At 39.1% G+C, this 12,309-nt stretch overlaps 1 protein-coding gene across 1 annotated transcript in view; it reads right to left on the bottom strand.

The window, feature by feature from the left end:
• Positions 1-10,338, bottom strand: part of LOC123981501 (astrotactin-2-like) — a 176,596-nt gene extending 166,258 nt beyond the window's left edge. Inside the window, exons 1-2 of the mRNA XM_046066361.1 lie at positions 10,220-10,338; positions 7,698-7,850 (exon numbers count right to left, since the gene is read on the bottom strand). Of these exons, the coding sequence (XP_045922317.1) occupies positions 7,698-7,815 (118 nt within the window). The 5' untranslated portion in view covers positions 7,816-7,850; positions 10,220-10,338. The remainder of the gene's footprint in view (positions 1-7,697; positions 7,851-10,219) is intronic.
• Positions 10,339-12,309: the final 1,971 nt, after the last annotated feature.

Below are 12,309 nucleotides of genomic sequence, written 5' to 3'. Positions count from 1 at the left end.
GCCAATCACTTTCATTAGCAGTGGACATGGCCCTCAGTCATTTTAGCATAGTTTTGATAGAAGTGAAGGCCATTTGTGTTACTACTGTCTATGCATGTGATCTATCATTTATTTTCTGGTTGATCCCCTAAATTATACATAAAACTGCCTTTTACTAATTTGTAACAATGAAAGCCTCTTACCTTTTTTTTTCTCAACAATACGATGCCAACAAATATAATGAAGAAGACACTCACACCCCCAAATCACCTGCCTCCTGAATATCAATGCTACCGCTGTAGGCAACATCAAAGAATATCCCCAGACTCTCTGAGTCAAAGTATCAAAGAGGGTGGTTAGAACTAAGCAATAGTATCAACAGATTAAATTCAAAGGTGGGCTGTAAAGAACCATTCTGAATGTGCAACCAGCAAATTTAACCTCTTGCACCTTGGCAGTTTTTCTTGGTGCAAAAAAAGACCTGAACGTGACTTGCATCTCATATATGAAGGACACTCATCCATACAGTCAAAAACAGTTAGGATCACTGAGGGTATGTTGAAATGATTACAACCATGCAGAAAAATCAAGGTTTTGTTCAAATGTTGATAAACATTTTGTGTTTTGTGATTCAATTTACTGTGGACTTTTTCAGTATTAAACCAAGACCGTGATCTTCCCCTAACCTTAACCAAGTGCTATGAACTTAACCATAAAACCTTTAATAATGCGGTCATCATTATAAGTAGATGCTGTATTGTCTGATTGAATATTTTAGAGGAAAACAAATTAAATACGTTGTCAGTTAACATTTTACTAACACATTCAGTATCATGGTTTAACAACATTTACTGATTATGTTAATAGAAAATGTATTATATATATTTTTAAACCTATTTGCAGTAGAACATTTGTTGTATATAAATGTAATTTCTCGGTAAAGTACTGTGCGTGCATAAAATAACTAAAGTATATAGAAAAAATCTAAAGAAAATATGTTTTTATTTTAACCTGCAGCTCAAGCACAGCCAGCCCAACTTCATGGCAATGACCTCTAAACAATGAGAACCAAAGGATCACCTCACCAGCTGCTACTGGAGCTAGTCTCAGCCAGACAGGAGGAGGCATAGCTGGCAGTGACAGGGGATAACCTCCCGATTGAACGGCTGTTTGCTCTATGTCCTTTACATGTGTAAACACTAGCAGCATTCTTAACGTCTGCCACACTTCTCTGAATAAACTGATAAATATTGCTTCTCATCATTAACTGAGCAAAATAATTGCACTCTCTACTGAATTTCAATCATGTTCCCAGGGAAGACAGCTTAAGTACAACAGACAGCCTCTGTGCAAAGGCATCAAGCCTCTCCTTTTCTGTTAGGGAAACTGGTGGGCAGGTTCACACAGCCAAGTTCGACTTGAGAGTACACCCTCACTAAGCAGCCGCTCTTCCTCTTGTGTGCACGTGGCCTGAAATCGTGTGAAAGAAGTCGTGGCAGGTATCTGAAGTGAGGATTCAATAAGTTCAGTAAGTAGAAAACTGGGGCAAGCATCATGTCATTTTTCTGAGCAGTGATGGTTCACAGAGCAGGATCAATGTTTGGGATTACAGAAAAGCTATATTCCAGTGATACTGATTTTAATTAGATTAAGGACTATTGAATAGGACTTGTAAGCTTGGAAGAATCATTCAGTTATGCATATTGATGACAGGATTAGGTAAGTGTAATAAGGTACTATTTAAAATTAGGATGGGTGTGGCTACTGTATTGAGTTGTGTGTCTCTTACTCAACTAAGCAAATTACTGGTTGTTTACTGTATTGTAACTGACAATTACTAAATGTTAGCCATAATATGAACAGAGGATTGATTATTGAACAGAAACTTGGTCAGATGGACATACATTCTTGTTATCCCTCTCTGTCTCTCTATGTCTTTCACAAAAAAAACCACATACGAAATCAGAGTCACACACTGCTCTGACTTGGCAGTAGATCAGCTGTATGGCCTGTTGTAGAGAGGAGCCCTAGGGCTGCAGACCCTCAGCTGTAATCACTGTGTTTTGTCTGCAGTGAAGACTGAGGACTGCTGAAAGTGGAGATGAACACAGAATGAATTCAAGCACTATGGAACACTCACACTCTCTCACACTCTCTCTCTCTCTCTCTCACACACACACACACACACACACAAGACAGCACAGAACTACTTTCATGTGCTACTTCAAAGCATCAATTAAACAGGAGAAAAGCTAGATAATAACCATAAGGTTATCCTCATCGTAATGAGCCAAAGTACTCGTTGTGACACATCAAAACACTACCACAGCTTCTAACCAGTACAAGGAAATGCAGTAACACCACAGCAGGGAATACCATGCACAGAGGTGCATGCAAATACGGTAGTATGTTTTTAAGGACAAATCTTAATATTTGACAAAGCCACAATGTGTTGTGACTTCAAAGTGTTTCTGGATTGGTGGCTACACCACAACAATGACAGTTACATAATGTAACCCGGGTTTTACAAACGCAGGCATTGCCTTCTAAAGGGGCTCTATATGGCTTTCACAAAATATTATGAAATACATCTTTAAGGGCAGAGCTGTTCCTGTATACCAAAATATGGTTGGTGCATGCTCATATACTGTATAAGGCTTCTACATACAAAAGTGATAAATTGGTGTCTTAATACTAGACACATATATTTTTCCATTGTCAAACCTGATTTCCTACTGAAAAGAAAGTGGATATGACACATATGTGTAAGTGGCTTCTGGAGGCATATTTGGGTGAAAGTAAAGCACACACATTTCTTGCAAACTCTTGGCTTGACTGTGGCTTGACAGAGTGACACAAGCAAATAGCCTGTTATTACTCATAACACTCTTTGATGTGCACAGTACACTGAGCAGGAAGAACACTGTCCACTTGGGGCCCTAAATGACCAACAGTCTGTACGTAGCGCCAAGCATAATGTGTGCGAGAGGGCAACACTACAGCAAAGTGCCCCACTCATACTGGTCTTTTCTTAATACTGATCACTGGCCTGGGGAGAAAGGAAAGAGCATCTCCAGACAATCAGCATAACTCCCAGCACCTATAATGCCATTTAGAAGTCAACGGGGGCAATTAATCCACAGTCGCAGGTCAAATCAAAGCACAATGAACAATAAACCAGATATAAAAAAGTCTAGGATGAACTGATACCTTTGACCAAACTTCATAGGGAAGAGGGACATTCAACAGCAGCTAACAGCATGCCAATTCCTGATCATTAGAACCCAGTGTTCAAAGAGCTGAAAAAAGGCATATCCAGGGGGTTGTGGGAGTACAAAAGAAAGGGCTTCTGTGCACATCTCATTGTAAAGGAACACTGCACATAGAACAAAACATGAAAACTAACCTCTCTCCAAACTTCACATGGCATGAGAAAACTGCTGACTCATATGCTTTGATAGCAGGATGCAACAACTTCTCTCAGGCAAGAAAGAGTTCAGTGATTGGGCAGTTCAGCGACAACAGCCCCAGTTATACAGATAATTTCATGTGCCTTAAACCAGGTGCAATTCAGATAAAAACCTATACACAGTCAATTACATTTACTTTAGCCACGTTTGCATCTTCATGAGGCAGATATATCTCTTCATTTTCCTTTGCTAAAAGCATCTGGGTGGGGACACACTTCAGTCGAGAAGTTGGTAATGATGCTCCTAAAAGTTTAAAAATCGCCTAGTCGCAATAGCCTTTTTGGTAGCCTTCTGTTTCTGGATAACATGCAAATAACCTTTTAGCTAGCTTTTTAACAACACAAACACATGGATGACTTGCTTGAATGAAGTAAGACACATGTTTTGTTTGCCATATTGACATTTTGACAGGGGCAAGTGAACTACCACACACTGTAGGTTGAGTTCAGAGGACTAAAGATTACAAATGCAGTTTGGAGAAATTAATGCATTTACACCTTTTTCCAACATCTGATTAGAATGCTTCCCATGGTGATAACCACCTGCAAAGGCTGATTGAGCAATCAAATTGCAATTTGTCTTTAATCCTTCTTGGCAGCATTTGGCTTTGCTTTGACTTGGCTTTTCTGATTATCATACTGCAGCTATCCTATCTGCCCAAGACACACAAAGTGGCTAAGTGGAATGGGGTGAAATACGGGATTGCAGCACAGCCAGAATTACAAACTCAAAACCATGAAATTGCTATCAATGTGCATGATTGTATATTTGATACATTATGCATGTGGATAGATATTTTAAATCTGGTTATGTTTCTGATCATGCTTGGTAAACTAGGCCCAGAGAGAGGCTGCCGTCATGGGAAAATTGGAAAGTGAGGATAGTGACTGTAACTAAAAAACCTGTGCATGAGCCAACATTTTCTGAGAGTTTAGGTGTAAGATGGTGCTTACATGAAACTAGGGCAATACATGCTGACAGGGAAGTGAGAAATGTTGCCACAAAGCAAAATTTCAATATGCAGGCTTGTGGACACCAGGAGAAGAGTAGATGAACAGCTGCAGGGTTTAGCTGAGCAGACACAACTGCTACTGTATTGAATAGATATTTAAGGGTGGGTTCCCTTTAATGCAAATGTGAGTCAAGTAAGGTAACAAAAGGTATTTGGTTAATAAACTATAGGCAATTTTTTCTGACAACCAAGGACTAGTGTGATGTGTTTCTATACTGCTTGTTTATTTGCTCTTGTTCTTCTCACTCCTACACAGGTTTGGGGAAAATCTCCAATCCAGACAGCCTGCAGGCTCACAGATTGGCCATTAGTGGCATGCTTTCTCTCCCATCTCTCAGGCTTCAAGGGGAAAAAATGTGCACTTTCTGAAAATGATTATGTGTGCTGCTAGATGCAGACCCCCGACGCATCATATCCTTTATGTACCCGGTGTTACTCCTTCCAGTCAGACGTCTTGGACAATAGCTTGGACAACCTCTTGTGCAGACTAGCCCACTGTTTGTGTTCTCAATGGAGACATGTTACCTCCTTGTTCCAGCATGTCCTGTCCTTAAAAATGCAGCCCAGCGTCTACTTCCCAAAGGGATCTTAAAACATATAGTGATCGAAGCCCATAGATTTAAAATGGGAAGCTTTTGGAATTACGGCCCAGTTTTGGTCTATCATGATTAAGGTGTGTGTCTTACTTATTTCGTTTGTTGTTGTTTTTTTGTAAGAATCGTGGTACTCAACCCCCTTCAAGCAGGGTACGTTGGAAAGACAATACGATTATTTAAAGTTGCTCATTTCTTTGCAATGTCAATTAAAAGGCATACGTTTATCTCCAGGTATGAAAACATTTTATTTGACACTATTATTTGACAGTGGTCAAAGTATATGGTTTTGAAATGCATTTGAAAATGGGTGAGACTTCCCTGTCGTCAGTGTGACCACCTGTATATCATGTAATGTCATGTATCACTGACATTAATTCTGGTAGCTCAGTCTAAGCACTTCTTGTCACTTCTCGTAAACTACACAGACGATGTTTTCCACTCTGCCTGTCTGTGCCACTTTGTTAGATCTGCTTGGCATAGATCCCTGTGATTTCAAGAATTACTGGGCCATTTCACCTACACTAGCTCATATCACCAAAGCTATGTATTATTTGCACATTCAAAATAATTTATTGGTGACAAAAAAGACAAAGACAGCTTTCACCTACTTGCAATGGAACCTTAACCTGATCTACTTAAATATGATAAAATGAGAGAAACGTAGCTGTTGCACAGCATAAAGGGTCTACAGAGTTGAACAATGTGGAAAAGAAAAACATCTTCACAACCACAATCCACTTTACTTGTGGCATTTGCCTGGTGAACTTCTCAAGAACTCAAGCATTCATTTTGTTTATGTAGCACTAACCTTCTGGGTCTGACCAATTCACTTTCCCCTTTAACCTCACTCCATTTAATAGAGTTTCCTCTTCAGTTTAAGTGTTTGTCCCATTATCATGTTTGTAGTATTGGCCTATGCTTTACCACTGAGGACATGTTTTCACCCCTAATTATAGGACAGCAAAGAAAGATCTGACCTCAGAGAGGACATAGCTCAGCAGTGTCCTTCACAGAGTTTTGAGGGGCTTGACCTGTGTGGAATTAATTTTGTGTCAACCTGCTCAGAAGGTTGACACAAGATACCTTTTAAGTTTAATCCTCAACAGCAAATGAGACAAGCACAAGCCAAGCTGAAGTGTTCTAGATAACCAAGAATATAACTCTCTCAACCAACTGCTATGTGACTGGAAAGACTAATAACGCCCACATAAGTATGCATAATATGCAACAATTCTGTATTTTGCATCCAATGTAGATGACAGTGATCAAGAGGATGGTAAGTTATTCTGACAAGGGTATGTGAACTCATCAAGGTTAATATATCATTTTCAATGTTATTGTCTCACTGGTAATAATGGTATAACCAATGACGCAGATTGCATGTGTGTCCAATTAAAATTACTCAAAATGTTCCTGGTGATGAGAAGAATTTATTTCTGTGGCAGAGGCTGGTTTCACCAGAGTCCCATCTCAAAATTGCTCCAAGCGCATTTTTCAGTGTGAAACTGTTGCCAATCGATCTTTAATGAAACACAAAGCCAACAGTGTATACTGACAGCAATATAGTAAAACATGTAAACACTAAATTGCAAAAGTCTGAAGGATGTAGAGAAACCCCGTTTTAAATGTATTGTCACAAAGGTAATCTTTCTCTTCTAAATATATAAACCAATTCTTATCCTGTTTTTATGCACTCACCCTAAGCAGATAAATGTAAGCCAATACAGTAGGTTAGATACAAGGTATGTGGCCTCCATGCAATATGTGAACCAGAATGATGAACATGCAAATGGTTACATGTTCACTTGCACATTATGAATGTGACCGTCAATGATATTCCTCATGTACCAAAGCCGCATATTACACATGGCGTCTACATCAGTTACATGATGTAAAACAAGAGAAATCTAAATATTAATAGGTTTCACATATACTGTGAAATATTCTTCAAAGCAGTTTGGCAGTTCTCCAGGGCAGCATGGTGGCTCAGTGGTAAACCGCCATCTAGAGGTCATAGATTCAAATCTCTATGTGGAATTTTTACTGTGTTCAAATGTGTATCCTCCCTTATTATAAAATGATGTAGGCAAAGTGAAATGGAACATCTACATTACCCATAGATGTGTATTATCTGTCATACTGAAATTAATGCATCAAAATAAATACAAACTTAATGGCACTTGGACAGTTTAATGCATTAGCAATACATTTTTTTGGATAATATTTGGCAGTAATGTAAAAAAAACAAAAAAAAAAGGAATTTTGATATTTTATAAAAATCTACTCACAAATGGATTTTCAGGACACACTAACCTAATAGGTTTCCAAATACAAATAATGGTTAATGGCTGGTATGGTATTGGAAAGTGATTGAATGAATGAAAGAAAATGCACATTATACATCTCAGAGTTGAAGCAGCTAGAACACGTGACCTCATGCTATTTTCATATTGTACACTGGCCTATGCACCTCTTCAAAAGGCACTTCTAAGTGGGAAATATCCCCACCCAAAACCATACAATTAGTACCACAAAAGCGCTAAAAGTGTGCATAGTAAAATTAAAGGGTACATGCAATGTAAAGGTCTGCAACAGTCTGCCAACACAACTGTAAACTTTTTGAGTGACTTCTTGTCCTACCTCTGGTGTGGCTGGGGACCCTCCGGCGGCCTGTCGATGAGCTGTGCATGACATGCTGGTAGTGAGACATGTCTGTTGGTGTGTTGGGAACACGGAAACTGTCCTGGAACCTCTGCATCAAATCTTCTACTGACTCCGTGTTTGGGTCAATGGCTACAAAGAAAGAGATCCAAAGTGAAAATGACAGGCATGTCATAAGGCTTTAAAGTAAAAAAAAAAATTTAGCAAATAAAGACAGACACACAAGATATAGTAAAAATAAAAATACATCCACAGATGCATAAAGGCAAACACCCAAAAATAACTTGCTTCATTTTTTGGGGGAAAGATAAGAGATTAGAGTATGATATGCATCACAAGCCACTAGGTTGTCCCATTTAGACACTGTAAAATAGCAGCACAGTGTTATTTCTCCTATTTCATTTTTTCTGGCCTTTTAAATGATTCCATCAATTTAATATTGCCTCATCTCTACAGGGATCCTGCCAACGCTTCCCCTGATGGCTCAGTCTCACTCTTTCTGATGAATGACTCCAAAACAACTGGCTGTGGGGAAAGACAGGGTAGCAGAGAAAGGAGTTTAATTCCCTTTTCTTACAGTAAAAGACTGCAAAAGGAAAAGACAGGAAATTTATATAACCTGTGTAGATATGTTTTAAGAGACTGATTACGGGAAAAAAATTTTCCCCCTTCTTTATTGTGTCTGACACAAAAAGTCCAAACATGTGGATATCTAAGAGATTATGATATTTAACCATTTATGTGTCTATATCCTATTAATAGACATTACCTTGTTTTATATGGCTTGTGTATTAGTTCAATTTAAGTCAGATAGACCTTCAATCTATGTAATGATTTATCTATATAGTATGTAGGCATCTACAAGTAGCCTGTACAGAAAGTTTAGGGTTGGACACGTGGCCCAAAACAAACAACTGCTTGAAAAACCATGAAGACAGCTCTGTCCCCAAACTTACAGCATCTCCAAAAGATGGGGCCATTTATCACCCCAACCACCAGTACCCCCACCTATCATCAACATCTTTTGATCTGTCAGTCTGGCTCTGAGGTGTACTCTTTCCATGAATAATGGTGATGTGTTGCTCCCAGTGGATGCTCATCATGCATGCCAATGAGCGCGCAAGAGCAAAGCAAGAGCGAGATGAAGAGGACGAGGGTGAAAGTGAAGAGGCAAAAGTGTACACATTGTTTTGATATTAACAGAGGCATTGCAATTTGCTTCAGAAAGAATAGTATCTTTGAAAGTATACGTTTTTGTTCAGATTAATTTGTGGTTAAACTCAGTTCACTCTACTATGGTTAATCCTGATCTCTTTTCTTGATCCAATCACAGCCCCAGGCAGAGCCTCATGTGTGTCCTGGCCTTGAGCCATCAAGACAACTGTGGACCCCTGCTTGATTATAACAGGTAAGAACTATTTTGAGATGTGTGAAATACTATTTGGTGTTTTTCACTATTGAAAACAATAGCATCTGGCTTCCCCCATTGTGCTGTCTTTAGGAAAAGAACAGCAAAGCCTTTTTTTCATTGTTTATATAGTTTTCTATTTAGATACAATATATATTTTTAATCAGGCAGTCTCAATGAGATGAAGATATCTTTTCCAATAGAGACCTGAGAACAAGAAACATTCACAAGAACACAATCAGCAAGGAATTACTATTAACAAAAACATTTACCGGAATTGTGGAAAACAGATAAAAAAGCTTTAAAATCTCCGAAGGTAATGTAAGGTGCATAGTACCATTTCTGCCAACATTAGTGCCTGCAGAGGGGAAATCTAAGGTTAGATACTGGACAGAATACTGTAGTTATTAGATGAGAAATGAGATAATAGAGGCAGTTTGGAAGCTTTAACAGTAGAGCTTTATAAATAAATAACATGAGATGGCTAATCTTTCTTGACTGTATCTACTATACATGGGTTGTTGACTAGAACACCAACAACTGGCAAGAGGTTGTAGCATGTCTACTTATGTTTTAATAAACTTATGAGAATTAATACAAAATTATGAATTTTAATATTCAGAGAATATTCATTCATAAAGCTCTCGTTTCGCGAGGCACCACCCGAGATTCCGTTTGTCCAGGGTCTTGGGATTCCCTGGGTATGGTTAATAATTGTACAATTATTCACTAGTGATCAGTTAGTTAACAATCTCTCAATTATCTTAAATTAATCAGTCAGTCTCATATCGAAGGGGTAAATTCTCATGACAGGGACTTGGAGTTAGGCAACACACACACACACACACACACACACACAATTCCTTTAATTACAGTGAAATTTATTAACTAACTAAGGTGACATAAAAATGCGGTTAAATATACATCAAAGAAATAACGTTAAACAATTGTTAAACAATGAGAATGTGGGGTTCTATTGTGGGGAGAATTTGACTGACACGGGCCGCTAATGAACGCAAGCTAGAGAGAGTTAAAGATAATCTATTAAACTATTGGACATCACTGACTACAGAATGCAGGGTTTTGGTCTTACTGCTTGTCGCTTCTCCCAGCCAGGTTGCTGGTAGACGGCCTTACGCTGGCGGAGTTTCGTGCGTTCTCGGTTAGGACAGTTTAAAGCCGTCGCTTTCTCTGCCAGGGAATTGCTCCGGAGGTCCATCTTTTGTCGGCTTATTGAAGAAACTCGCAGTGGGGGCCTTTTCAAATCCTGGCTCAGGTCAGAGGTTTGGTCGTCCTTTGTTATTGCTGGCGGGCCCACGTGGTTGGCCCGGGCGTCGGGGATCAGTGTAAGTTTGCTCGACGAATAAAGCTTGAAAAGAACTTGGTCATTCTTGAATTAAAATTGTGTAACTTAATGGTCTGATAACTTTTAACAAACAAAAGAAAAGAAAAAGCAAGTAAAGTTGCTGGAAACGAGGTCGTGGCGCTTCGCGTGTGTGTGGCTTGAAAACGAACAAAGCGCCTTCGCTGCGCGAACTTCTTAGGGTGTTGCCAGGAGATGGGGCAAGCTGGGTGCGTGCCGAAGAGCAGTTGGAGAGAACCAGACAAGAGAGAACAAGAGAGTGCAAGACAGCGTGGGTTGCTGCTTTTGTCTGTTGGGGCGTGGTTCCCAGATGGCAGTCCTTTGTTCCCCTGAGGGAGGGCTTGTTTCCGGTTTCCTGAGAGACCGTCTTTTCTTTAACTTTTAATATGTTTAATCAAAATCTATTTGCGCGTATTGTAATCAAATATCTTCCCACAATCAAACCTTAATTGTCAAACGGTTATACCGTTCTTAGTTTAAGGATTTGATAAAAGGAAAACAATTGTCAGTAGTTCAACCTTAAGGTTAGCATTTCAGAATGATGGCATGCAATACTTATTTCGTCCACTTGGGGGAGCTCGGGTTGCATGAGGATAGCTTTGATTAATCCAAAAACAATCTTCTCAGGAGCTGGGGAATTTAGTTATTTAACCTTAAATTTGAGCTGGAAAATTGCTCGAGTAGTATAGAATGACATTTCTTTATCATAATTTCTAAAGGAAGTGTCATAAAGTGTTGGGAACAAAGCATTGGTTACAACATAAAATGAGTAAAGGTCAGGGATCCTTGCTGAAAATATTAGATTATAATACTATTATTTAGATTCTTTTCAAGCAACAAATAACAACAACAACATGGTAACATAACTACTCACCTAAGAGGCAAACGCCACTACTAACTTAGCAAGGATTATTATTTAAAACAGAACAACACTTTATAATGAAACATTGTTTTAGCTCAAGAAGTTCCTTCCTAGAAGCACCAAGTCCTGGCTTATCACATTGGCACATCAGCTAAAAGAAGAGAAGGGAGTGGTGTTTTATGACTCAGCCATTCTGTGGGAAAAGGGATCAGAACGAGTGGTACTTTTGATGTCAGAGGCGACCTGTGGAGAGAGAGGGGTCGGACAGCTCCTCTTGCTGTCCTGCTAAGCATCTCCAGTGACACCTTTACGGCGAGAGGGGTTCACTAAGGCTCTTTGAATACACAGTCCTTAAGCAATGCATGTCTGATTGAGTCTCTGCAGATCCTTACCAAACCCCAGGCGATGTCTCTAGTTTTTGCATGTCAAAAGGCTAACTCCAGGGGAGGAAACTCCTTCCCCACTTTTGGCATTATCTGACCTCACCTCCCTTGAGAGACTGGTTGATTCCACTACAAGGTATTGTATCAAAACACCTATTCTTACATGATTGAAGAGGCAGTCTAACAATGTGTAATTTTTTAAGATATCTAGACTTTTCAACAGCCAGAGGGCTCGATACTTTCTGGTATAGATATTCCCATTATAACAGTGTGTTAAAATGTTTTATTCCTGTGTTATCACTATATACATTGATCTAAGATGCCCAGAAGGCATGCTGAATTCACACTCAAGCAGTCCAATTTTATCATGAAGAAAAGGTTTAGACATAGGTTTAGATTAAACATCTTGAATGACAGTAACAGACATGTGCATTCACACAGAACCTAAAGTCTACCATTTTTAAATGCCTTCAGTTTAATTTCCTGTTGCAGTGTTGTGCAGTGTGCTAATATGGCTCACTGAAATTAAACTTGGACCCAAGTAGTTCACCACTTTTAACTTCTATTGAGGATAA

This window comes from Micropterus dolomieu, linkage group LG13 (genome assembly GCF_021292245.1).
Source record: "Micropterus dolomieu isolate WLL.071019.BEF.003 ecotype Adirondacks linkage group LG13, ASM2129224v1, whole genome shotgun sequence".
Taxonomy (NCBI): Eukaryota; Metazoa; Chordata; class Actinopteri; order Centrarchiformes; family Centrarchidae; genus Micropterus; species Micropterus dolomieu.
This window is presented reverse-complemented; position numbering and strand designations above follow the sequence as displayed.